Source organism: Camelus ferus, chromosome 33 (assembly GCF_009834535.1).
Source record: "Camelus ferus isolate YT-003-E chromosome 33, BCGSAC_Cfer_1.0, whole genome shotgun sequence".
NCBI classification, from domain to species: domain Eukaryota; kingdom Metazoa; phylum Chordata; class Mammalia; order Artiodactyla; family Camelidae; genus Camelus; species Camelus ferus.
In genome coordinates this window covers 671,367-698,931 of record NC_045728.1, presented here as the reverse complement: position 1 = coordinate 698,931, position 27,565 = coordinate 671,367, and the positions used below count along the sequence as shown (strand labels likewise).

At 58.2% G+C, this 27,565-nt stretch overlaps 1 protein-coding gene across 1 annotated transcript in view; it reads right to left on the bottom strand.

Moving 5' to 3' along the window:
* Nucleotides 1-38: 38 nt before the first annotated feature.
* The window catches only part of IGSF9B (immunoglobulin superfamily member 9B), a 52,091-nt gene continuing 24,564 nt past the window's right edge, over nucleotides 39-27,565 (bottom strand). Inside the window, 8 exon segments of the mRNA XM_032472756.1 lie at nucleotides 39-11,580; nucleotides 14,258-14,379; nucleotides 21,433-23,082; nucleotides 23,631-23,676; nucleotides 24,078-24,239; nucleotides 26,063-26,147; nucleotides 26,961-27,002; nucleotides 27,004-27,188. Of these exon segments, the coding sequence (XP_032328647.1) occupies nucleotides 11,372-11,580; nucleotides 14,258-14,379; nucleotides 21,433-23,082; nucleotides 23,631-23,676; nucleotides 24,078-24,239; nucleotides 26,063-26,147; nucleotides 26,961-27,002; nucleotides 27,004-27,188 (2,501 nt within the window). The 3' untranslated portion in view covers nucleotides 39-11,371.

The following is a 27,565-nucleotide window of genomic DNA, read 5'->3' as shown; positions in this document are numbered from 1 at the left end:
GAAAGTACCTCCTAGGTATAAATAAAAATTAGAAAATGAACTTTTTTAGCAAATGTTTATTTATATCAAAATACAAAACATTTCTGAAGCAGAGTAATGTTACATGAGAAGCAGTTAAGCCCTAAGCCTTGCTAGTCCAACTTGCAGCATGCCCGGCGCACCTCCGGCTCCACAGCTGGTGGCCTGCTGTGCCCTTTTTCTCTGTTTGCCTGTTTCCCCAGCTCTGCATTCACTCATTTTGCTCTTTAACTCCTATGTGAACATGCAGTGTTACTGGCGATGCACTGGTTAGTATCCGGCGAGCCCGGGAATGCCGAGGCAGGCCGTGGGTCCTCTCCTAACTGGGTTTGGGGTGTCACTCGGCTTTCAACTGGCAAGAATCTAAGGCCAAAAGGTTACTGTCTGTGGTAGGCGGGGCAGGCGTTATTGCTCAGGCCACAGAGCAGGCGTGGTTGAGGGGCACCTCCAGCCCGGTCTTCTCTGTGGAGTGGGAAGAAGGGGGCAGGGAGCCCCGAGGGGCAGCTGCTAGAACAGGCCCAGGCCCAGGCCCAGGCCGGGCGGTCAGGGGGCCCTGCAGAATGCACTTCCCCCGAGAAAGCAGGCCGGAGCTGGGGCGGAGGGAGGCCCCTCCCTGCCCTGACAGTCTGTGAGTCTGCGAGTCAGTGGCTGGGGGTGCCTGCCTCTTGGACAGGCTCTTTATAAACGCCTAAACTTCGGAGATTCCTTTGGAGAAGGAAAAAGCACTTGGTTGAGAGTGCAGCCTTTTCCATCAACCTCCGTTCCCTGATGGAGAGGACAGGGAAGGAGACAGGAGACAGGGGAGGACGCCCTCCCCTCTCTACAGCCAGCCCACTCCCAGAGCCAGCCTGGGTCTCCCTGTCGGGCGCCCAGTTAGTGCGTTCACTTTGGCGTCGTGTACCTGTAACACACCCACACACGCACATCCACGCACACCCCTAGCCCCCACACGTGCACAAACACACGCCTGGTGTCTTTCCAGAGTCCACTCAGGAAGCAGAATGGTGTCCCATCTTCACCATCATCCTCTGCTCCAAGGGGTCCCTGAGACCCAGACCGAGGCTTGGCACACGCTGGCATTCGCAGGCTTTTGAGAAGAGGGAGACAGAGCAGGGCGCTCAGCAGAGACAGGTTATACAGAGTGTAGGATGTGTTCGTATAAGGCTTTGGTACAGCACCGGATAAACGTTCTTCTCATCTGATTGCTAAGTTGTCTCTTAGAAGGAAAAAAAAGCTTACTGAAAAAATAGTGTTTTTATTTACTTTTGAGTTACACACCTGAAGTTCAAAAAGTAAGCCTCTAGTTGCCAGTCAGATCCACACTCAGGGTGTTCTGTGTGCAGCGGTACAACTTAACTTGTTGGCTTGTTTTGACTAGTTAACCGAAGTCAGCCAACCAAACCATGAAGTCGGCTGCCTGTGATAAGTGACTTCAGCCAGTCCATACATACAGAAGAGACAGAACACAAAAGCCCACCCCATGTCTCCCACCCCAAGCCCCTAAGGGAAAAATCAAATAGAAGACAAAATACAGCAAGATTTAAGGACCCAGTGGGACAGAGGAGGTTCAGCCCAGCTGGCCTCTTCAAGAACAGCACCATAAAGCACCCTAGCGCAGTGGCGTTGTAGGACTCGACATTCAAGAAATGGAACGAGGTTTGAAGGGGCTTCACAAGAAGACCTGGCATGGTCAGGGCAACCCTCAAAGAAAGCTAAAGACGGAAAGGGTTTGCTATGAGAGCAGGAGCTCCCATGACAACACTGAGTCCTCAAAAAAGAGCTAACACACAGGCGTCCAGAGGCACGGAGCTGGCGTGTCTCTGGAAGCGGCGCTGAGACCGCTGGTTGCCCTGCCCTCTCTCTGTCTACAGACTACTGGGAGAAATGGGGAAAAGAAGTCCTTACACCTTGCTTCCAGGTGTGCGATGGAAGAATCATACGCAGGGTGATAAGTCTCTCCTGGTGGAAGAGAAAAAGTTGGAGACGAGAGGGACCGGGCATCGCTGACATTAAGCTAATGTCGTCCCTCAGGTCAGTGTCCGCAGAAGAGGAGAGGCAGGTGGTGAGGGCACACCCTACTCGTGCCCTCCCTCTGGCCCCACAGATAGTGGTTCAGAAATGAAGTCTGAATGAGGCGTTAAGACATTTTGAGATTGGTGGATACGACTTGGTAAGTGGAGCCTTAAACTGCTGTTCTTCCCTAAGCCAGCCACTCGGTCTGCCAGGTCCCGGCAGTCAAGACCACCACACAGAGCATCCCCTCCCAGGCCCCGGGCACAGCAGCACCGGAGAGGCCCCACGCGCCAGTACTGGGCCGCATCCCTTACGGACAGGTGTGTGCTGTGTGGGTTCTCCAGCTCCCTTGCCTCCCACTGTGATGTTGCCCGAACACCCACAGCAGAGAGGAGTGGACAGACCCCTCTCCCCAAGCTGCTGGTCGATGCCCAGGGGAGAGGACGTGGCCCACACGGGTCCCTGGTGAGCAACTCCCCGTGAGTCTGCCTGCCCCAAGCTCTTGCTCCATAAAGCACACAGAGGTACAAAACGGGAACAGCTCTGTACATCCCTCCACCCCCTACCAGAGAGAAAAGCACCAGAACTCAGTACCCCTTCCACATGAGGACGAGACGTGTGGCACAAGCACATGGAACAGCTCATGTTCCTGGCAGTGGCCTCGGGCCTCAAAGACCCAGTTAGAGCACCCGTCCCACCTCCTGTCCCCTTAACCGAGAGGATCAAAGATGGCAAGTTTTGCTTACTCCCCATGTGGTCAGGATCGCAGTCCGTTCTGCCCCAGGTGCCTTTGTGAAAGGCTGGCTCTTCCGAGAAATTGGGGCTTACTGGTCTATCTACTTTCTTCCCCAGGGATGCCACCCTTTCACCGTCTTCCTGAGGCTCAGGGCCAGGATCGCAGAAAGGGTAGAGAGAAGCATTACGTCCCATCCAGGCTCTGAAATTTCAAGGTAAGGGCTATGTCCCTCGCCTTCACTTTTCTTCCCGTAAATGAAGAGCCCACTTGGAGGCTGAGGGATGGGGTGGGAGTACATGGGTCAGTGAATCTTTTGGTCTCATGTACCTTGAAGCTAAGGACCAAGCCTTGGGTGTCACGTGGAAGGAAGAGTTTTAGAGTAACCTGAGACCCAGTGGGGGTACTAACCCCATGAGGGGCCTCTGATGCTGGTCACATGTGTACTGGAGGTGGGGCAGGGCCCATAGAGAAAGAGAGGATCACTCCAGGAACCTAGAGAGCCACGCTGTGAAGCCCTCTGGGTGTGGAGGCCTTGGCAGTCTGGAAGAGGTTGCAGGCCAGGAAGGGACGTGGAGTGTGCTGCTCTTCCTCTTGCTCAGCCTCCCTGCCAATTCTTACAAGAAGACCTCTTTTGGCCTCCGGAGAAGACTGCAGGAGAGATTAGTTGCCTGCCAAGGACAGGCGCACGGCCAGCTGGACCCAGTGTCGGGGCCCCCAGTGCTGCGTGGACAGAGCCCATTTTCCTTCGGTGACCTTGGAAAATGAGAAATGTCCTGAGCAGGTGTGCCAGGGACTCAAGGACAGTGCCCGAGTGAATGCAAGGGCCCCTTCAAGTCTGCACTGTGGGGGCAGGAGGGTTCGGAGTCAAACTCAAGCTCCACCCCAACCCCTGCTCTCCTCATAATCCCCCAAAATGTAAAGAGAGCCCTTCGCATGGCTGAGGCACCTGAGCGCCTCTACTGACCAAACTCCCTAAGACAAAAGCTCTTAGCTAGCATGACTCTCTGGTTGGGGAATAGGGGTTAGTATTGCCTTTTTTTGGTTAATGAGCAGGACAGTGGGCAGAGAGACTGCAGCCACAAGTCTCTCCTGGCTGCCTGCACCACCTGACCCTGCACCAGCTTCAAACACATCGCTCTGAGCTCTCGGCAAGTCAGAGAAAGAGCTAGCACCCGGGGAGGAGAGTTGAGGCCCTTGCAGCATATGTGAGGTCTGCGGTTCTCAGAGAGGTATTCTTCAGGGCACACGGAACTTCCTGCTCAATACAAGCGAGTGTCCTGTTCCCCAGACTCTCCAGTTCCAGGTCAGACTCTTCCAGCACAGTGTTCAGTTCTGAAGGTCCCAGGCCAGATGCCAGAAGGAGGTCGCCCCGGCCCCATCCTTTCTGTGGTGCCCCAACTTCTCCTCTCACTCCCCCACCTCCACTCAGGGTCCCAGGATTAGGCCTTTCCATTTCCAATGCCGCCTATTTCCAATTAAAATTGTAACTGGAAAAATCATGCATGGTGTATTTACACCAGATACCACAGCCACACTGGTTCCCAGAATCTGCAGCAAAGAATGACCAGGGTGTTCTTCCCCAAGACTGAGCCCATGCCGTCCGCCTCACAAAACTCTGTTGAGATGCTGCACCCTGCAGGGGTGCCTGAGTCGAGGCGCTGCAGAGCAGGCCAGGTACCACCATCAGCCCCCCAGGTGATCTCAGCCATCTCCTCCCCAGTGCTGCTGAGCCAGAGTCCCTCCAAGGACCTGGGCACCACTGAGGGTGCCCATGTGGGCAGTGTGGGGGCACACTCAGAATCTGAGCTCTCCTGCTGCCTGTGTGAGCACCTGCACCAAAACTCAGGCCACAGCGCCCCCTCCCCGTAACAAGACATGCTGTGGACCTTGGCTGTTGGGGCTGTCAGGTCCAGGAGCTCCCCACAGCCCTCGGCTCTCTTGTCCTTTCTGCAAGAGGATTGTTTGCTTTGTGACTTTGTACATTTTCATATGTACACATTTCCATCAGAAAGACCCAAGCAACTCTGAACAGAGAGTGTCTCAAAGGACGGGGCATGGAGGAAGGATGGGGTGGGCATCAAAGTGTGAGCTGGAATCCCAGGCCACCCCGGGTGGTCCTGCTCCAAACATCTCTAAGCACAGGTACAAAAATAAAGCGAACTATGACTTGATATAGATAGAGAGATAAGCTAGATAGATAGACTTTTTATAGGTTTTCTGTCTATTTACATGTGTGCCAAGGGCACGAGCCCCGCTCCTCTGGCGCGGCTTTATCTCCTGCCCTCCCGTTTCCCCCTCCCTAGGGGTCCCACTGCCTGAAGCCTCCCAGGCATGACTACTGCGTCCGACCCCTTCACCCACCCATCCACTTATGTAAGTTCCCCTCTCTCCTTAAAATAGAACACATTATATATATTTATATAATTTTATATACAGTCTCCATAAAAATACACTAAAGATGGTATATTACTAATTTTACCCTCCTACCAAAATAGGAGTTGCCTCGCAAAGAAAGAGTCAACCAAAAAGAGGGTCTCCTAGCCTGAGGCTACTCAGGCAAATTAGCATGTCCCTACAAATCTTATACACGCACACATACCACACACACAAGTGCACACCCCACTCACACCACACACCACACAAACGTCGCATAGCACACGCGTGTTTGTGGGCACATACACACTCTTACTTCCTGAGCCCAGGGAAGGAACAGGGACTAGACAGCTGGCTGGGGCTGGAGGCCAGGAAGATAACCTGGTGACTGCGGAGGGCAGGTGGGACAAACCCATTTCTCTGCCCCAGCCAGGACTCAGTCTGCTCACTGCCGACCCCCATTGTTTTCAGTAGGCAGTAAAAATACTTGTTGATAGAGTGATTGACAGTTTCCCTTCCAAGGACTACAAGACGGCCGTGAGAAGGTCTATTCCCCATGCCAGAACCAAGGTCTTTTTGACGCCCTCTGCCAAAAGGAAGCAAAAAGCCCCTATGCCGTCATCTCCAGTACGAGGATAGTCGGCACTTGCCCCTTCCTTCTGCACGTGAAGACCCTACGTTGCCCAAAAGCATGCTTGCAGTGTTTCTAAGGCTGGAAATGCAAATCCCCCTCCCCAGCCCAACCCTCCCCCCCTCCCAGATTCCCTTCCCCACCATAAACCATGCACAGGGTCAAGATCCCGGAGCCGTGAAGAAGTCGGGTAGGAAGGAAAGAGAAGTGACTGGTGTGTCTGCAGGGGTGGAAGTGAGCGCACACCCTCGCTCCTAAAGTGAATCCAGGGAGTCCCGTGCCAGGGAGGGGAGGGGTTGGTGGAGCACATTCCTTCAAGACCCAAAAGAACACCAGGCCCAGCAGCCACTCATGTCACCATCTAGTGGGGTGGGAAAGACAGATGACAAGGAACCAGGGACAGGCACTGAGAACAGGACCACTTCCCCCTAACTCCCCGGTCTAGCTCTCCCAGCCAGTGGTCCAAAGCTGATAACTGTGTCATCAGCCTTCAGAGACCTACGGGCCCACCACAGAAGAGAACATCCAAGTGATTTCAGTTACTGGTTGCTGTTCTAGCTGGGTATTTAACAGCCAGGGTGCCCAGGCTCTTCTGGGAGGCATTGGGCAGCCAGGGTGGAAACCACTGGGGCATTGGGGGGTGGGGCGGGGTGGTCTCTGGATCAGACTCGGCCTACTGACAAGTATTCCATCAGCTTCAAGTGGGGTCACAAGAACACTCTTACCCTGTCAGTGACCCAGCACACAGAGTAACTAGTATGGATATTCTGTTTGCTCATGAAAGACTAATTTAAACGCATAGACGGGGGCTCAGAAATGAAGCACTGGACCAGTGTGGGTTCACTGCCAGTCAGAGGTGGGTGGTCATGGTCACCCCTAAACAAGCATCCAGTTGCTCCAGAGTGCTGAAGTCCAATCTGGGCTTTGATCCTTGGTTTATCCACTTCTTCTAAAGGAGAGATTTTTAATTCTGCCTCTTGATCTTAAAGGAGGCAGATTTGGAGACATCAGAGAGGACAAGGGAATGGCTGGTCTGATTACAGGGTGAGCCTTTCATCCTCTGATGTCCACCTCACAAAAGGAGACACGGTGGGGACGAAAGCTTCAGGTACAGAGCCTCCGTGTAGCTCCGTGGTCTGAAGCAGCCTCCCCTGCCCCCAGGAGGAAGGTGCAGCCAAGCCCCAGACCCTCCACTCCCTCCCCAGTGATAGTGTCTCAGGACCAGTTTCAGATCATGGATGAGGAAGGAGAGGTCACCTGCCCCTTCTGCTTAGAAGAACAGACACGAATTCACGAACCTCCAGACAAGTGTCCCAGCTTTGCGTCTGAGGAGCCCCCAGAAACAGACATCACAGAGGACACATCCACACTTGGTCTGGGCACTAAGTGTCAAAGGCTAATTCTAGAGAGAGCAAGGAGGTGTCGCTAAGAAGGAGGGGCCCCTTCAGGATGCAGCGCCAGGACCCACCCCTACGGTCTTTCTGCAGTGACTACATCACCCCCACACCTGCCCCCAAAGTGGTCTTCACTGCCTCCGCTGCCAGCCTACCCCATTCCAGGCAGTCTCTCTCTTTTCCTGGGACTGTTCCCAACCTGGACGCTGCCCCGAGCGGTAAACAAGTCACCACGTGCCCAAAGAGAACGGTGGCCTTGGTCTTGCTGCCTGTCCCAGCACCACCCCCTCCACTCCAGGGCCACCTGGCTGTCTCCTCCCCATCTGGCCTTACAGACTCCTGGCAAAGCAGCTGACCTCATCTCCAGCCTCTGACCCTCTACCCCTTCCTGAAACACCCCCACCAGTTACCTCATTCAGTCTGGACCTGGACGTTAACACACCCCTGGGCCCTTTTCCCAAAGCAACAATGCAGGCCCCTGGAGCTCCGAGCCTCCAGCCTCCCTCCCTTTATTTGGGAGAAGACAGAAAGGCAGAGGGAGTGGGGGAACGCACTCAGGGAAGCCCCAGGTGCCTGTCCACCTCTGCCTTCCTGTTGCTCGCCCCCAACACTGCAGTGTCCCTCAAAGCTCCTTTACATGCAAGCAAAGCAAGCCAAGACGAACCATTAGCATTTCTTTCCATGTTTCTCTGCATAGTAACGTACTTTACGTACAACTCCTCCCAGGCCCACAAAGGCTTTTTCTAACAAAACTGCAAGAAACAGCTCCAGCCACGCACACTTCAGCCCTGGATTCTGGTCCTGGGAAGTGGCACCGTCGCCCCGATGCTCTGTGAAGTCTGTTTCTTCCCTGAAGCTATTTTGTTAACTTTGCAAAAAAGGGAAGAAAAAAAAATCCCTAGTCAGGAAATCACACATCTGACTCCTGCCAGGTTTCCTCTGCATGAAAAGGGCACAGGAAAACAGCCAAATCAGTTCAACTCCAAATATTTTAGGTTCCACATCGAAAACAGAGCACTGAAAAATATTAATAATGACTCACCCCAATCCACCCCTGCTCAAGACATCCCCACCAGCATGAACATGAGATATAGGCCCCTCCTCAAGGGACGCAGACCCTTCCCGCAGAGAAAGCAGAGTCTCAGAGGCCTCACAGACCCGCGTATCTAGGAAAGCTGGTGGGGAGACAGGCTAGGAGCTCCAGAGCAGAGTTCACCACCCTGTGCCGGTGGGGCCACACGTGACCACCCCCGCTTGACCTCACCCGGTCAGCCAGTAGCAAGTCGAGAAACAGGACCCGCCTTCTCCTTATTGCTTGTTCTTCCCCAACAACAGCAGCCTCAGACCCCGTCTGGAATCCCTTTACCCTCCCCCTGGTCTGCGAGTTACCTCACCAGAAACAGCTGACATCTCCAGGCGAGACGGAGGACGAAGGGGCAGACAGAAGTCTGAGACGCACGAGCACAGCTACCAGACCACCCGGGGGCCAGTCCGGAGACACGGGATCTCCTGGAGGCAGCAGCTTCAGAGCCGGCACTGCAGCTGTCACTGGCCGAGTACAGAGGACTCATGGTCCCTAGGGATGGCTGCACCATGCACACACGCATCATCACACCCACACACATGCACACAGCCAGCACCCAAGTGTGTGCCTGTGTCACCCCTGCCTCCATCTCAGGGACAGAGGGGACCTGTTCTGCCAGTTTCCATAGCAGTCCTTGAAGGAAGGACTGCACCAGCTCCCTGGGGTGCAGGAAGACCGCCGGCTCCACAGACACTGTCCCCAGGAGGAAGCCCTCAGGGACGCCCAGCACAGCTGCCACCCAGCGGCCAGCAAAAAGCACAGCTCCAACCACCTGGTCTGATGTGCTGAGGTACAGGGCGCAGCCGGAGGAAGGGAGGAAGGGGTCAGCACCTTTGTTACCAGTGGAGATGGCTCACAGGAGGGTCCCGGAGGAGCACAGCCCCCGGCCCTATGCGACACCCTAAGGCAGCAGGGCCCCCACAGCGTCTCCTCTTCTCTGGCGACCTCAGGACCTGCAGTCCCAGCACAGCCTCGGAAATCGTGTCTAGTTCATCCTGAAGACCACCGCCCTGACGCCCCACCACAGCCCTGCTCTGCGCGAGAAGCAGCAACCGAGAGAGTACGCACAAGGCCACGACCAGCCCCTCGGGCCCGAGTGCCTGTGAGTCACGTGTCGGGCACGGTGGCAGAGGTAGTGCTGCCTCTAGAAAGGAGACAGAGTCGCCCTTTGGCTGGAGCTGCCACCCGGTGGCAGAGTGGACTGGGGCGCCCAGCCAAGTGGGCTGGTGCAGGTTCCCCTGGGGCACAGGGCAGTGGGCAAGGCCAGCCACGGACGCTGCCCCAACGCCCCTCTCTCCATGACGTGTCGTGTTCGGAGAGGAGCTGTGGTGTGTGACTTGTGAGGCAGAACCCAAGGGCGGAACTGGCCCCCACTCACTGCGCTAGAGAGAGGAAGTGCTGGCAGGGTCTGCAGGGCAGAGGACCATCCCCGGGATGATGAAGAGGCACCCGGGAGGAGCCACTCCTCGCTCTGGGGCCACCTTGCCAGGGGTCATCAGGCTGAGACTCTCTGGAGCCTCCACTGTTTTGACTGGGCCATCGTCTAAGCAGGTAATTGGGGACAGGGATGTCCCCAAATCCACCAGGACAGCAGCACCAAGAAGGAAGGACTCTGAGGAATCTGACAGCCACCATGATCCTCGGGTGGCCAGAAGGGCAAGCTCCTGAACGAGGAGAGAAGGAGGCCAGACGCACCCCATCCACACTCGGGCCCCTGCCATCGTGGGCAGCACCGTCGCCTTATCAGGAGAGACAGACACATCTTCAGTGATGTAAGATGACCTCGCAGAAGCTTCTGGGAGCTGACAGTCTGAACTAGGACAGAACTCGGCAGAGAAGGGACAGCCTGACTCCCACCTCCACACCTCCACCTCCACTCCCAGGCCTCAACCAGTGCGCGTAAACAGAGCTGGGGAAGGGGGGCCTGGAGCACCCCCAGAACCCACGCTCTGGTCCCATCCTATGGGAGCCTGGGTCCGTGGGGGCCCGCAGGGAACACGGAGGAGGGCGTGGGCAGGCTCCCACACGTGGCAGTTAGTCAGTCTAGGGGATCAGCGCTCACAGAAGGAAAGGAGGAATCCAGTCAGAGCTTTGGAACAGCACTCCAGAGTGTGCCCGCCAGGCTGGGCTACAGCAGAGCCCCGGCACTCCACACAGATGGCTCTGCAGTGGGAGCCCTCAGCCTCAGGGCCCCGCCCGGCTGGACCAGAGCGGCTGGAGAGCTTCGCATCTGCGCACAGGGCAGCCTCCCAGCCCGCTGCTAAGCAGTTTCCACTTCCCAGCCAAACCAGTGGAAGGAAGGAAGGAAGGAAGGAAGGGAGGGAGGGAGGGAGGGAGGAAGGAAGGAAGGTGCCCGTCTCACCCAGGACCGAAAAACAAAGGCTGCGCTTAGTTCTGTGGTAACTCACCGCTGAGCCCCCAGAGCAGCCAGCCCCTGCCTCTGCTCCGGGCGGGGGAGAGGGAGACGGACGGGTCACACAGCTGAGGAGCCATGAGTCCTGTGTCGGGAGTCGTGCCCGAGACAGGCGCCAGCGCCCCCCAGCTCCCCCAGTCCTGCTGCAAGCCCACATGCCTGCTGCCCTCTCAGCCCCTCACTGACCACAGAAATAAAAGCACTTCGCTTCCACGTACATGTATATATACAGAGGGAAACCCACCAGCTACACACGACGTGCATCTGTATCTCTACAAGAAGAGTCTGGAAGACGGCAAGTCCAGCCCCTCCACAACTTGGAAACTGAAACTGAAGAGCAGTGAAAGCCTCTGCTTCCACTTCTTCACTCCAGAGACACTTGAGGAGGTGGGAAAATCAACCGAGGGCAGTGGGGTGGAGGAGGAGGCAGGTCTCTCCTGTCCCCAGTTCACTTCCCCTGCTCCGCCCACTGCCACTCGTCTGCCCCAGCCTCTGTCCCGGACATGCGGCCAGCAGGCCAGATGCAGAGGAGACGCCAGCTCAGGCCAGAGGGCGAACAGCAGAACCAGGGTCTCAGCAGCCCTGGAAACTAAAGGCCAGGCCACCCTCCACCGGTAGGGCAGGACGAGGCCCCGCACACCCATCGCCCAGCATCCTACCCTTGACCCTCAGCCAGCGTCCTCACACGGGGGACACTCCAGTGGTGACATCACAGCAGAGTGGCATGGCCAGGGTCATCATGCTCCACGCTGCTGAGAATTGCTGTCTGGTCCTCCGGAAGCTGGCGGTGACACAAGTCCGAGAGGCGGGCGAAGGGGTCGGGCCGGGAGTGTCTCTTCTTCCTCCGGAGGCAGACAGCTTCATCGGGCCACAGGACCTGAGGGTCTGGAAGCCGCTGAGCCTGGGAGGCAGAACCATCTAGGAAGGAGCAGGTGCACACGCACATGAAAAGAGAAGACAGCAGTGAAAGGGAGAAGGAAGCCTTGCACACTCCCCTGTCCTCAGTCTCCAGTACCACACAGGAGTCACCCGACTGCCCCAGAGACCGGAGGGAGAGTGCAGCAGAGAAACCACCAAGGGCTGCCAACCGCCCGGCCCGCCCCGCCCCGATTCTAGTGTAGCAAGAGTCCAGCAAGCAGGCACAGGTGTGGCTGCACCTCCTGCAGGTTCACAGACCTAGTCAAGCAACCTCTCTCTTTCATCCTGTACTTAATACTGAATGTATGTATTTAGTATCTTTTACCTAATATTTTTTCTTTTCTTTTTATTAAAGAAATATCCAGACGTCTCTTTTAGTGCCTCCTGGGTACCAGGCATCATTCTAGGTACTGGGATCGGACTGTGCACACTCCCCCTGTCCCCTCCCCCCAGCAGTGTTCGACATCACAAGATTTTACACATCTGCATCAGAGTCAGGTCTGGCCCTACCTGGACTGCCAGGGCCACCTTTCTGCCTCATGGTCCTTCTGGGGACACAGAGGTAAAGCCCTGGCTTTCTAAAAGATTATGCTTTAGTGTGGGGATGGGGAGGAAGAAACAGACTGTAAAGACTTAAAAACTACAGACAGAAAATTTTCAGGTACTGCGAAAGACAAAATGGGATCCTGAGACGGCAAATGATCGAGGTGCTCCTCCTGCTCTCCAGAGCGGTAACACGCGACTGAGTCTTGAGTTGTGAGCCTTCCACAGACCCGGGGGAACAGCGTCCCCGGCAGAAGGGATGGCCAGTGGGAAAGCCCTCAGCCAAGGGCAAACGTGAGACTGGAGGAGGCCTGTCAAGGTAACGCAGAGTGGGCAGATGCAGCGAGGCCGGCAGGGCAGGCAGGAGTCTGTCCTGGTTGCGGGGGGATGCTTCTGGAAGGTTTTAATCAGAAGTGTGTGAGTGTGTGCTCCAGTGACTGAAAGAGAGAGGATGTAAACTGACTATAACTCAGTAAATCTTAAAAAAGAAAAAAAAGAGAGGAAGTTACGAAATTCTCTAAAGGTCACTCTGTTCGCTGTATATCAGATTCGCTGTAGGAGCCATGAGTGAGGCAAGAGGACCACTTCGGAGGCTACTGGCCAAGATGGGAGATGGGAGTGACTCAGTAGTTTAGCAGCTGAGACAGAAAGAAAGTGGTCAGATTCAGGCTGTTTTAAAAGTCGAGCCGACATGGGAGGAGGCTCAGGCGTAGGGTGCGTGCTTAGCATGTACAAGGTCCTAGGTTCAGTCCCCAGTGCCTCCGCTTATATATACATACACATAAATAAGTAAACAAACCTAATTACCTCTCACCCACCAAAAAAAAATTTTTAATAAAGTTAAAAAAAAGAAAAAGTTGAGCTGACAGGCCTTACCACGTCGCCGGACATAAGATGTGAGAGCAAGAACAGAAACAAGGCTGAAGCAGCCTGAGCCGCCGGCAGGCAGAAGCCACGCTGCCTGCGAGCCCCGGGAGGAGCCAGGGAAAGCAGGTCTGGAGAGACGGTCAGTCACTCCATTCTGGACACTGTAAGGCTTATGAAGCATCACAGGCATGTTCAGTGGCAGCTGGAAACGAGACTGGAGCTCACGAAAGAGATCTGGGCTAAAGATGGGGACATTTGGGAGCTGTGACCACTTGACAGGGAACAGGCCCACTGCAAACAGAACGGGAGAACATAGGCATCGGATGGGACTTTTTTCAAGAAAAAAAAGGATGACACATGTGGTAGGTAAGTAGGTAGGTAGGTAGGCAGGTGGGTTGAAATTTCAGCTTTGGGCTCCTATTTCTCAGCCAAAACCTAAAAAGTTCATCTTTTTCTCACCCTCAGTCCCCCCTCTACAAGCTCAGAGGCCAACAGTGCCGCCTGAAGGCTGAGGGAGAGCCAGTGCTGCCGCCCCGAGACCCAGGGCCTCACGGACACTCTCCCATCACCTGGCCAGCAAGGAAAGGCGCCCAATGGTAGACACGAAAGACTAGCCAGGAAGCCTGTCACAGCACTCCTAAATCACTGGAAAAAGAAAGCACGTGATAAATACCAGGGAATTTTCCAAGTCTGAAAAAGGCCTGAATTATTTTTCCACTATCCTAGAAGCTACTTATCGCTGCTGGATAAACACCACACACTTCCATGGATAAGGCAGTTGCACTGTGTCTCATGGAGAAAAGCCTGGCCAGCCCACAGAGGCTGAGTCCAGGCCACAGTGTCCCCTTAACACTAACTAGGACCCCAGAATTCCCATGTCCAACTAGAGGCCTAAAACGTTAGAGAGGAAATAACAAGGAGATAGGGACATCTTCAAGGCAGAGCAGACAGCAGACTGGGAAGGGTGAGTGCTGCCTAAAACGATGCAATACATTCTCTATAGGCGGACACACAGATGGGTGGTTCCCAGGCAGGAGGAAACAGAACCAGGAGGATGATCAGAGATTTTAACCTCTTCCTTCTCCTCTCTGACATGAGAATTAGGTTTCCGTATCACTTGATCATTCGCGTTAAGGAGAAGCAAAGAACAGGATACACTGGTGGATTGATGCTACAGAAAACCCAGATCTGGGGTCCTGGGCCAGACCGGCCCCTAATAATGGCGGGTCAAGGTGGGAGGGAGGAGCGGGGGCTCCTGGGCATTTACCGGATCGTCTCTTTGACTTCGAGGAGCCCTTGGATGACTTTTTGGGCTTCTTTATCCGCTGGTATTTCAGAGCCTCCAGCCTCTCAGGGACAGCAGCATTCCCGGGCGCAGGTGTTTGTGTCCTGGAAGGGAATGTTGGAGAGGCACAGGTCAGCTCCTGGAAGAGGGAGCTTTTGAAGAGTTTCTGGAAGAAAGCCAAGCAGCTGACCCGGAGGAGACAGAGCACAGCTCCACAGAGTCCCAGGTGCCCGTGACGGCTCCCCAACACCTGCCTTCCTACTGCTCCTGAAAGAGAGAAACCCAGTGGGGAGCTCCAGCAGCAGGAGCCTGCCTCATGTGGAAACCCATCTGTGGAGCCATCAGAAGACCTAGGAAAGGAGAGACAGGCTTTAATAGTGAGCCCAGCACATGTCACTCAAGCTGAGGCAAGTAAGGTCAGAGGAGGAAGCAGCTTCAATGTCTGAAGTTCTCAGAAATCATCACAGTCAAAACCTTGAAATGAAAAGTTAAAGGGCAGATTAGGAAGGGAAGAGAGCAGCTCCAGCCCCACTAACCGTCCTCAGGAAAGACAGGGCCAGGCCAGATGGGAACACAGGGCCCAGGAAGATGGAGCTTCACAGGGCTCTTCCCTCCCACCTCCAAGATGCAGGCAGACCCTGGTGGCCAGCACGACAAACAGCTGTCACGTGCCAACACTTGAGCAGCAGACGGGGCTCAGGTTTCATCAGTCCCGTAAGAGCACAGGAGAGGGTGGGAGCGGATCACGATGCTCAGAGTATCCACATCGGGCAGCCTGGCCCAGCCCTTAACATCTGTAGCATGTATCTGGTGGACATCCATAGTCTAAGATCCGACAGAAACAGAGGCCTTCAGGAGAGGAGACCACAGATGTCGGTGTGTCTTCCCCCGACCAGGGAAGTGGACAGCGCCGTCTTCCTGAGACCAGGTGCACAGTTAGGACAAGGGCGACAACGTAATTGGGCCCTGTGCAGCCCGCGTGACAGGGACCCAAGAGCTGGGAGGGTGGGCATCTGTGCCGATCTGTGCTTATTGGAGAGGGTTTTTCAAGAGTCATAAAAGAAGAAATCTAGAAGACCTGTTATCAATGCTTTTCTTCTCAAAGTAAGCCAGACTTGGAGCCTGAGGAATAAAGGGAAAGAGAGAGAAGTCACTCCTTCCCGCAGTGCTGGTGTTAGCATGCCATCGGGGAAGCAGGGACACTCCAGGACCGCGCTGGCCAGGGCGAGTCCCTCTTCCTCAGCCCACGTCACCCTCTTCCATCTCCAGCACAGTCAGTTTTGGACGACTCCTGATTAAAGGAGCAGGACAGCCAGACCTGCCAGGGGAGCAAGCAGTCTGAGGTAAAAGGAAAACAGGAGCAGGGGACTACAGCCACATCTCCCCAGTGTCGGGCACCTCTGGGTGACGAGGAAGGAAGAGGCACAAGGAAGGAAGAGGCACAGACTAACTGCAGGTGAGCCTCTGGTCCTGGGGCTTTCCTACGTTAGCTGACAGTGAAGCAGCCGCTGTCTTCTACAAGGGGTGTCATCGTTCCATCGCCCATGAGCCCGTGAGGTCCCGAGAAGCTCCTCCCCAGTTCAGGTCAGAGACGTCTCGGTTCTCCACAGCCCTGACACCACAGAGCTAAGGGTCCACCGACGTGCCCAGTCTAAGAAGTAGCCCAGCTCACCACTGGACGTCAGGCCTTCCACCCTCAAAGACCCCAGTGCCAGCCCCCTACTCTGCTCTCACTGGACTCCGCAGTCTGCCCACACAGATCCCGCCCAGCGGTGGCTGGAGGGAAGCCTGGGAGGCAGACACAGGACGGAGGCGGCTGGGGCGCCAGGGAGCACGACCTCCCAGTGCTGCTGCAGCGTGCTCGCCCCCTCTCATCCTGGGCTTGGGCTCCTCCATGCTGCCTAAAGGGGAAGTCAGAGCGAACCCGGGGCTCAGTCCGTCTGCCTCCGGTCCTGGCCAGCCTCTTCCGGAAGACGGTACACCTGAGAGATGTCGAGCGATGTGCGGTCTGAGGGGGCCTGAGACAGGCAGGGGGGCTCAGGCACCAGCGTGTTAGCAGCACAGGGCACGAGAGTCTGGTACTGGGTGCCCTCCCAGTCCCCCGGGACCCCAGGCCAGCTGAGACCTCGGGGACGAGGTGGTTCCTACGGCCGACACGGCACTGCTGTAGTCGTTCTCACCAGGAAGCAGTTATTGCCCACCCACCGTGCCAGGCGCTGACCTGTGTTCCCTGCGATAGTTTTCTTTAATCCTTACAACAACCCTAAGAGGTAAGTACTACAGTGACCCCCCTTTTCCAGATGGAGAAACTGAAGTTAGAGAGGGTAGGCAGTTTGTCTAGTAACCCAGTTCCCACGAGAGCCACGATCCGCAACATTAGGTAAACTTGTCCAGCTTCTTCCTAATGAGAACAGGCACAGACACCACGTGGAGGGAGAACGCGGCTTCGACGTTCACCTGAGCCATCAGCCTGCCCTGGACGCGCTCGCTGCCTCAGTCACCGACTGCGCAGAGGCAGAGCCGGGGGGCGGACAGGATGGTAATGCTGGTTGAAGTCATGTCCGCAGGCAGCGATCCCCAAACGGCAACACGCATCCCCCACCCCGAGGCAGGTGAGCCAGTTCCCCTGGGCAGACAGCCAAGACCCAGCCCTTCCAGGACACCTGCTGTCCCTGCTTCCCTTCTGGCTCCGTGCTCAGACACACGTGATGGAGGAAGGCTCCTGAAGGCACGGGGACACTGTCCCGGGACAGGAGGGAGAGATGAAAGCGAGGGCCTGGAAGGACGGGAGGTGGGGGAAGGGGGCAGGACGGCTCTTTATTTTCAGCTAATGATGCAGAAAAGCCACCTGAAAATGTCCAGCAGACTGGAATCAAAGCGCCTCCCTTCCCTGAGCCGGGGGCCATGTCCCCTGTCAAGGCCAAGCCCACCCGGGGTGCTCTTCAGGCCATGAGCGTCTGGTGCTGACTCCCGGACAGTGGGAGCCTGGGAGAGCAGCTCCAGCCTGTCCCTGGGACGACGGGGGCAGGTAGCCCAGCTGCCCAGCCGGCTGCCCTACAGGGACAGAACCAACCTGGGCCCTCCAGGGCGGTGAGGCCCGTTCTTTCCAGTCAGCCTCAATTCTTCCAAAACGCACAGGAACTCAGCAAACGCGGGCTGCCCTTCCCCTGGAAAGCGCCAGGGTTGCTGAAAGGCGAAGGCCTCACAGGCCAGCAGACCCTCCGTGTGTTGTTCCCTGTGAGCCCCAGCGCTCTGTCCCTGCGGGTGTTTCTCTGTGGCTCAGACCTACCAAAACCGGCCTGGAATTTACCTTCACGCTCTTTTTCTCTCATTTGTCATAAAATTCATACAAAATCCAAATCACAACCATTTAGCCCCAGAGGCCTCAGCTGTGCATCTCTGTGCTCACTCAGAGCAGGGGAGGAAAGACAGCCAGGTTCAGAAAGGAGGCGAACCACAGGACAGGACCGTCAGAACCCTCCGGACGTCACCTGCTCTCCTGCCCTACGAGCTGCCACTGGGCCCCAGCCGGTGGGCTGCGCTATGGCTGAAGCACCTTGCTTGTCTCCGCATCTCCTGAGCGCAGATGATGCCTGTCTGACTACAGGCCGGGCGCCAAGGCCTAGGAGACCCCTTGCATACAAGGAGTGGCAGGACATGGTGAATCCCTTCTCTACCACAGCAGACAGCCTGGCGCCGGGAGCTCAGCGCCCACCAGCCGTGCCCACAAGAGGCCCCTCTCTGGCAGGCAGCCCACAGACCAAGAGGCCTCAGAACTCGGGAGAGGCTTTTACCAGTAGGACCGCCTTCCCATGGTTTCCGAGAAATGGGGCCCCAGCACACTCCCCATCACAGAGGCCCAGGTCAGTATGAAGGAGTAGAGGGGATGCAAGGACAGGGCACCAGACAGGAAATGAGGACACTGTGCCGCTGGCTCTCAGCTGCGCTCTGGGCGGGGCTGGAGGAGGGCACGGGAGGAGGGGCGGCTACAGGTGGGGACAAGGGACAGGAGAAAGCGAGGAAGCAGGAACAGAGCAAGAACAGACATGGACAGGACGAGTCACACCTTCTCAACGAGACGGAGTGGGACACGTGCAGAGGCGCAGCTTGAGGGCAGCATCTGAGCAGGAGCCTGGCCCAGGGCCCCGTAGCCCCACTCAGAGCTCTCTCCAGGCAGCACGGCGAGGCCAGACCCTTGGGCTGTGGAGGACTGAGTCCCGAGGTGGGTGCTGGCCAGGCGGGCGGAAACAGTGCTCCTGCCCCACACCCCTGGTTTCTCGTTTGCCACAGCAGTGAGAGGACGCTCAGCCCCCAGGTCTTGGGGTGGGGGCACTGGGGAGGGGTCACAAATGAGAACGGGGCCCAGGCACTTGTCGGGAGTGGAATGAGAGCTGGCCGTGAAGCCACCACTCCTCCAGGGGCGGCAGAGGGGTCACAACTGGCAGGCAGGGAGGATGCAGAAGGTGGTGGGCAGTCCAGTCACTGTCACCCAACAGGCCGCCAGAGGCCCCAAGAGCAGGTGCACTTGCCACCACGCTGGTCTCTGGGCCGCAGCGTGGCACCCAGCCCGCCTCACAGTCCTGAGGGCCTCTTGCCTACTGACACTCTTACAACTGCTGACCATGAAGAAATGTTTATGGGAGGCCATTCTAATGACCAAAGGAGACTGGCAGTCCTGAACCAGGACAGTCAACTCCCGATGTCTCCAGGTGGGGAAGTGAAGCAGAGGCTTCAGCCTGGGAAGCCAGAGCACCCAGAGGCCCTGCCCGGCCGGGTGCCCAGTGCCTGCATCTGCACGTCCCAGAAGCACGGGAATGGCGTCCATGGCAAAAAGAAGCATCTTAGCTACCACGAGAGTGAGCAAGCCTCGGAAGCCTCTCTAGGAGACTTGGGGCCCCTCTAGAGTCAGGCCTGAGACCTCTGCCTGGAAGAGGAGTCGCCAGGTGGAAAGAGGAGGAAGGAAAGCAGTGCTGGCTCAGCCTCTGGCCAACGCAACTTCCTCTTGCCCCAGGCTGTCCTCTCCTCCAGGAGAGTGCCTCCAGGACCCCTTGCCCAGAGCCATGGCCCCCGGACAGCCTGCAGGTGAGGCCCTCGCCCAGTCTCCTGACCGCTGACCTTGCCCTGCCCCCCACCACTGGTCCTGAGGAAGGCCAGCAGGAGGGGAAGGGGCCTGGCCACAGCCCTAGTCGGGCTCCTGAGAGGACAGAGTATCAGCAAGGTCCCGGGAGGACAGAAAGGGACAGCCCCCAGGGAGGATGTGCTTCCTGGGGTGAGGGGGCAGGGGTCTCTATGTCTGAGGCTGCTGGGAAAACAGGCCAGAGGGGTGGTTGTTCCTGGACAGCGTGTGGCCCCGACAGGTTTCCCAGGTGCGAGGTGCAAAGCAGCCGTAGGCATTCTAGATCCCTCAGGGTGCATGCAGGCCCGCGGGCTCCTGAGGGGAGCTCTGGGCAGCAGGGTGGCGAGGTGTCTGAATGGAGCACCACAGGGAGGCTCGGGGAGGGCCAGAAGCTGCAGCCGGGCGGTGCCGAGCAGGGCCTGGGGCTGAGGCAGCAGCATGAGGTGGGGAACCCAGAAGCCACGGGGAGTCAGCGCTGCCGCCCCACAGAGGGGGGAGGGGCTGTGGTCTGGATTCCCCTGTCGAGGAAGCGATGGCCCTGCCGAAGCCCGTCCGCCTGTCCACCCCCCGCCCGCCCAGCCGGAGCTCCCTTACCTATTGAGCTGAAGAGAGGCTTGTCTCGACAACACTGCCCAGATAGCTGAGATCAATCAGAAACAAAGCAGTTACCAACACAGGCGCGGGGGAACCACCCACGCACACCCAGAGGGGAGGGGAGGAGAGGAGACAGGGACCAGAGAGCCGACAAGCGAGGCCAGAGAATGGGGTGGGGGCAGGAGAGAGAGACAGAGCACCAGACGCACGATGGGACGGAGCAGATGAGGGCTGCACAAAGCACAGACGACAGGGCTGCGGCCCCCAGCATCTCCTGCTCAGACAGCGCGCGGCCCCGGCCAGAGCGCAACTCCACTGCCCGGCCTCATCCCCACCTGAGCCGGTGGGGGTGGGAGGTGAGGCTTCTGCTTCCAGGTACCAGAGAGGGTGGGGGTGAAGGGGACAGGGGAAGGGCGCTGGGCTCCCTCCTCTCGGCCACCTCCCGTCTGCCTACCACCAGGCCAGCCTCCTCTGGACTCTGCTTCCCTGCACAGGCGGCCACATCCAGAAGAGAGACCAAAGGACGGAACCAGAGAAGGCAGGGAGGGGCAGGTTCTTCCAAGCAAGTCAGGCCAACCCAAAGAAGATGGCGAAGGAAGAAAGACAGACAGAGAAGGACAGACTCAGGAAGGAAGGGGAGGAGGAGTAGGGAGGAGAGATGAGGAGGGTGGGAGAAAAACCAGAGAGAAGGCACAGGCAGGCGTCCAGGTTGATTGGTACCTGGAACACCAGCTGCTACAGTTTACAGTGGGCTCGCTCAGGCCGGCTGATTGCAGGGACTTGTCTGTCTGTCTGTCTGTCTGCAGCTTCCTGCGAGGCACACAGGTTGGGATGGGGTATATGGCTCGGGCCCTTTTCACAGGCCTGAGATTTTGCACCCAGCCTCCAGGACGCGGCCCCTGGAGAGGCTGTGGGGGGCCCAGCACACACTAGGCTGCTAAGGGCAGGAGGCTGGGAACAGGAGCCTGGTGGTCTGGGGAAGTCAAGCTCCAGGGTCCTGCTTGCAAAGAGGAGGGTCCAGGAAAGAAAAGGAAGCTGGGTTCTAGGTCTCTGGGCAAAGCCTGGAACCACCCAAAACCAGGGTCACAGGGACGTGGGCTCTCCACTGCAAGATGCACCGGATGACCACTCACTTGGTCACACTGCAACCTGTCCCTTGTCTGTGTGTATCCTCTCCCCCAGGCACCGTGGGGGCCTCCTGAGAGCTCTGGGCCAGGTGGAGAAGACCCCTCATGCCCCTGGCAGGGTACCTGGGCAGGTAAGCCCCACCCCCAGCCTGTGACCACACCCTGACAATGCCAAGACCAGCGCTCTCCTCCCGAAGGGGTGCTGCAGCATGTCGGAACCAGCCCTGTCATTCAGGTGGGTGGAAGGGGTGAGGGCAGGGGAGGAAGGCGGAGGAAGATGACCAGGTGGAGGTGGGCAGGAGAGGCCAGCTCACACTCACCCTGAAGTAGTTAACGATGGCGGGGGTGGCTCCGGTCTGAGCAGCTCCTCCCCCATCCTTCGAGAGGAAGGCGTCTGTCCAAACACATCCAGGTTGTCCGTGGGCCCTGCAGGGCCCGGCGGAGGGGAGGGGTAGCCCGTGGCCAGAGTGGTGAAGCCCATGGTGGGCCGGTAGCTGGGGCTGCCACTGCGGCTGCTCTGAGATGGGGAGCCCGTGGACGGCGTGGACTTGCGAGAGAAGCTGACGGCAGCCGGTGGCTGAAGGGTGATCTCCGACATCTCAGCCTGCTGCAGGAGGCCGGGGCGAGGCCGGGCCCGGGCGGCCAGCTCGGGGGAGCCGGTGCGGGAGCTGAGGGGGCTTTGGGTCAGAGGCGAGAGCCGGGAGGGCTGTAGCACCACTTGATGTAAACTGGGCTCGGCGCGCCTGGCCTGCCGGGGGCTGGGCCGAGGCCGGGGCTGGGGCTCATACCACCGAGTGTCCAGGCCCAGCGTACTGGGGCCACCGTGTGCCCCCGGCTCAGCCGGCTCGGGGTAAGGCAACACGGGTATGCCCATGCCTTGGCTGGTATGTCTCAACTGACCTTGGCTCACCAGAGGCTGCACAGGCCTGTCCTGCCACTTGGCGGCGGGGGGCACTGGGGCAGGGCCTCTGCCAGGTGACTTGCCAGCCCAGCCCTTGGGCGCCTCCAAAGACAGGATGCCGGGGTAGGCTGCGGGCACCTGCAGCGGGGCAGGCGGCAGTCCTCGGGGGAGGCCGGCCGCGGGCTGCAGACCCTCGGGCACGTCACAGGGGTGCAGCTGGTGGGGAAACATCATGGCCGGGGTCTCCAGGCCCCCGAAGGGGAACTCCGGCCGTCCCCAGGGCTCCGGGGAGCGCCCGCCCGTGGGCGTCTGAGTCAAGGGCAGCGTGCTGTTGGAAGCGTTCTCCCCGTTCTCCTCAGGGATGGTGGGGTGGCCAAAAGGCCCCTCGGCGTGCAGGGGCGGGGAGGACATGACGGAGCTCAGGGGGCTGCCCACCTCTGGCATGTAGAAGGGGGGTGGCTCCACCTCCCCAGGGCTGCTGCTGCTGAGGTACCCATAATACTGGCCGTGGTGGAAGGGCCGCGGGGCGGGCGGCCTGGCTTGGCCAGTGGCCTGCAGCCGGCCCTCCAGGCCACCAGGGCCCTCCAGGCCACGTGGCTGGAACCGAGGGCTGTATGCTGGTGGTGGCAGGTAGGATTCCTGGCTGGACGACAGGGGGGTCAGCTGGGACTTGAGGGCGGCCACAGAGGCAGGCACCAGCGGGTCCTCGTTCTCCTCATCCGACTGGCGGAACTCGGGGTACATGTCGGTCTCCTCCGCAAAGGGGAAGCCCTCGATGCGCCGGGTCTTGGCGGAGGGCTCCATCTCCGAGGGGTCCATCACAAAGCGGCCGTCAGGGCCCCTGCTGATGAGCTCGATGGGCGTGGTGGCCTCGGCCTCGGCCTCAGCCTTGGCCACACTGTACTTCCTGCTGCCAATGGCCCTCTTTGTCTTCTTGTACAAGGACAGCTCCTTTTCGCGCGCGGGGCTGAGCATCCTCTTGGCCGCCGGCTGGCCCTGGTCATCGGAGGACTCGGACGGGGCCCGGAGCGTGCGGGTGCTCTCGGGGCTGACCTTGCCGGAGGACAAGCTGGGGGACAGGAAGAGAGCAGGGGCATGAGGGGGACACGGGGCACTGCTTCTTTCTGTACCCCTTCGGACAGCCCCACAAGCACGAGGAGGGCAGCAGAGGAGGGGCACAGGGGCCACGGGGCTCTGGAGAAATGCTCTGGCCCACTTTCCACTGTCTGGACGCCACCCCTTTTCTGAATGGACGCCCATTTCTCTCCACTGGTTCTGCCGGCTATACCGTTTGCCACCTCCCTCTAGTCACACCTGCAGCCTCAGTCCCAGGTTGCTCAATAAATGCAAGCTTGTTTTAATATTAACTTAAGCAAAATACATTCAGTCAAATCTGTTAGGATGGAAGCATCACCGAAATACATCCCAACACTAAAGAGACGTTCATCCACTCTTTTGGATCGTCTGCCCCGCGGCTGCCTCCACCAACATGAGACCACCGTGCACAAGAGTTAAGGGGAAACAGCTCAGAAACACGGCACGAGGCCGAGCAAGGCCTCCCACCACCACCCATGCACCCCGGACAGCAGCCCTGTCCTCCCGGTCGGGGCCACTTACGGAGACTCCAGGCTCTTCCTGCAGTGCGTGATGGAGAGCGGAGGGTCTGGAGAAGGGAGCAGAGGGAGCCTGCTGAGGCCGCGAAGACACAGCCACCGGGGTTCAGCAGGGCCGGGGGCACAGCCGCAAGGGAAGCAGCCCCCTTGGTGTGAGCACGTCTGGGGGCAGGGCCCTGTGCCCCCAGCGGGCCGCCTGCACCCTCTGTCCCGTCCCTCCAGGCTCCCCACCACCCTTCCTTCCTCTTTCAAAGCAAGTCCCACTGGCAGCTCCGCTCACAGGGTCCCCGTGTCCCTATTTTCAAGGGGACCCTGAGGAAAATGGGCATTTCTCCAGATGGAGATTGTCTGAAACTGGTGGGGGCGGGGTGAGAGGAGGGGGCGGGCTGTGCAGGGTGGGGGCACTGGAAGGGATGGGCTGCAGTGGGGTGGGGGCCGGCCGGACACCCACCTTTCTTGCGCTTGAGCTTCCGCTTGCGCTGCTTGTTGACAAAGCACGCGGCCAGGGTGCTGAACAGGATGGCCGCGGCCAGGAAGCAGATGGTGGCCACGATTCCGGCCAACACTGGCCGGGCCAGCCCGTCTTCGGTGAGGTCCGGCTGTGGGAAGATGTCTGGGCGGGGTTGGGGGAGCACTAGTGAGCTCCTCCCTCCCTCCCCACCCCTGCCCCACCTGTGCTGACCCCGCCCCAGGCGGCAGCATCTGGAAGGCTCAGGCCCTGTCACTGAAGAAGTGTGTATGGCAGGGAGAGGAACAAGAGGGGCTCCCGGGAGCCAAGGCATCGCTGCCTGGCTCATGAGGAAGAAATGCCACCTGTGCCTCATCCCTGTGGGCCGATGGCGCCAGGGACGATCTGTGCTCATCTGGTGCCGTCTGCCCATAACCAGCCAGCACACTCTCCCCGTGAAAATATCGTAACTTGCTGAGTGGACACTGCCCGTCAGAGCCTAAGTGTCCGCATGGCCATTCCGACCCCCACCAGCACTCTCTACAGAGCAAGGACCCTGAGGGGAAACTCTGCAGGGGAGGGGTTCCTGCTCCAGAACCCAGGCCCATCCTAAGTCATCACACTATGGCAGGGGCTTCTGCAGGGGAGACTGGCATGTCCCGGCCACCCGGGAACAGTGCTGGAGCTGGCAGTGGCGTCAAACAGTGTCTGTGTTCTCCAGGCAGGAGCGAGCCTTGCCTGTGTGCCAAGTCTGCGGGGCTCATGAGTGACAGAGCCAGGCTGAACTGGCCCAACTAAGACAGTGTGTTAGCAAGCGCCTCTCTTCAGGTTCATCAGAGGGGAAGCCTACAAGTTCTGATAGATTTGGCCAGAATCCATCACCACGTCAATGGTAACAGTGGGTTAAAATGATCCACATCGTGCTGACTGGTTGAGCAGAAAACACATGCTCAGCCTTTGGAAACGGGAGACTCAAAGACAGGGAATGCTAAGGTAGCTGCATCCCCGTTCACCACGAGGAGTCTTCCGACTACGGATGTTTCCTTTCAAAGACCAGACATAAAGCTGCTGAATGCAGAGCAGTTCACAAGAGGTGCCCACAGAATGCTCTGGTCCTCTATTCTGGCCTTGGCTGCAGCTCCCCTCCCTGAAGGGAAGCCAGGATGGAAGCATGCTCGGTTCTGCTGCCTACAGCAAGTACTTTGTGTAGAAAAAATAAACCCCACGGTGCCTAATACCCGAGACAGAAGTCACACTGCGCTCCCCCCCGTGCTCTCTCGCCTGCCCTCCCCATCTGCCCACCCGGCTCCGCTGCCCAGTATCTCCGCGAGCCCCACACACAGCTGCTTGGCCGAGCTCTTGCCAATCAGCCCCGGGGGGTCTCTGTGTGAGCAGCGCCCAAGGAAACATGACGCTGCTGACTCACTAAGAGCCTCTTCCCAAACCGAGGGAACCACGTCTGAGGGAGGGACCCGTCAGGGGCTGGAGCTGGAGGAAGACGTGTAGAAATGGGACCAGCGCCAAGAGAAGAGAGAGAAGGGGAGAAGATGCTAGGGAGCCGGCTTCATTTAGCCTAAAAAGATCTAGTGAGAGGAGGGAGTGGAGGAAAACACCAAACAGCCATTTTCCAAAGGAAACCTCCATAGTTACGACACTGTCTTACAGGAGGCGTCAGTAAGGACTTGCTGACTTGCTTACCGGCCCTTTGCTCCAATCCACCCCTCCCCCAGCCCGCCCCACAACAGAGGATGGCGGTGGAGGAACAGACTTTGCAGCAAAAAGACTTCAGTTCTCTTTGACTACTCCAAGGGGAAGCTCAGCCGGGTCTCTCTCTGTGGTCCCGACAGGAACAGGTGGAGAAACCCTGCCCACCGTGGAGCAGAGCACGGATCTGACGGGCGTAAGTTGGCTAGGACGTGCTCTTTACTTCCAGCTCAGCCTCTTCCCATGCATGGCTCCAGCCACAGGAGGAGCCCACCCCAGGGTACCTGTGCTAGAGACGCCGGCGATGTTGCTGGGCTCGCTGACCAGATCCTGCATGACAGCCAGGACGCGGAACTCGTACCACGTGTCCTACGGCCCCAAGGACAGCACCCCGTCAGCCAGGGGGCCTGAGACAGACACCAGCCCACCACGACACCCCCCCCCCACCTCTGCAGGCATCTCGCACGGAATGGGACGCCCACAGCCGTGCTGTGCCTCAAGTGTTTAACAACCAGGGCTCTGGTTTTACAAAGTCCTGGCTTGGAGCGTTTGCCAATTACCATGGCTGATTTCAGGCTACGAACATGGGGTCACAGAAAGCAGAGTTGAGAAGAAACGCATACACCGGCTCTCAGGAGCCGCCGTGAGCCAGTCCCAGCTCTAGGGCATCCAGGAAAGGAAGCCGGGTGAGATTGTTGGCGTCCATGACATGAGCTGCTGGAGGGACGGCAAGGCTGAAGGGTGGTCAGCTGGGGAAAAAATAACGTGCTCCTTCCAGGGGCTCAGAACTGGTAAAGGAGGAGCCCTTCCCTGGGCAAAGGCACAGGTCAATCCTTCTGGGAAGCTCTCTGCCCTGCCCCCTGTCAAACTCCAGCAGGTGGCTGAGGCCAGTGTCTGGTGACCTAGCTAGGCTAATTGCGCACCCGGCGCTCCCTGGCTTGTGTCGGCAGCCGGAATCCCCCCAAGGCCACAGAGCTGGCCCTGCATCGGTGGGGCCGAGGCTGCCGGGATCTGAGGGTCCTGACCTTGGCAGTGGATCTGGGAGAACAGGAGTGGATGTGTGGCACAGTGCACAGCCTGACCTCACACACCTGAGCCGGGTCACTCAGAGCTTCCAGTGACTCTAGACTCACATCCCCTCCAGAACCAAGAAGAGCAGCAGGGGAAAGCCAGGCACCTCACCTGTGACAGGTCCCTGGCAAAGAAGTCGCCGTCGGTGCCAGGGGATGGCGTCCTCCAGCGTCTCCCAGCGCTCTCCCACACGGAACTCCATGATGTAGCGGTCGATGGGAAAGCTGTGATTGGCAGGGGGGAGCCAAGACAGGAGCACGCCCTGCTGGGTCCGGTTGGCTGTGAGGCACCTCGGTGGGGTAACCAGCACCAGGGGTTCTGGAGTTGTGACAGGGAATGCTGCAGCAGGGGGAGGGGGGCAACAGCGAGGGAGAGTGAGGCCGCTGCACACCTCCCCTCATGCTGCCCTCCAACCCGGCAGGTGTCCCCAGGGCGATGGCCACGTCCCCTCGCTCCAGTGCACAGTCATCTCAGGGACAAGTGTCGCATAAAGAGCCCTCCTGACCCAAGGGCCGGAGGCAGAGCAAGTGGGCCCGGAGCTTTCTGATCCCACGAATTGAGTCCCTCAAATGGAAAACCAATGGGAGTCACTGGGAAGGAGGAGGAAGAAACTGTAATCTTTTTAGTAACACAGTGTCTTTAAAAAGATACTACAAAACATATTTTTAGTTCTCTTCCAAGGAGGTAGGAACACCTTCCCACAGCACACTGCTGTC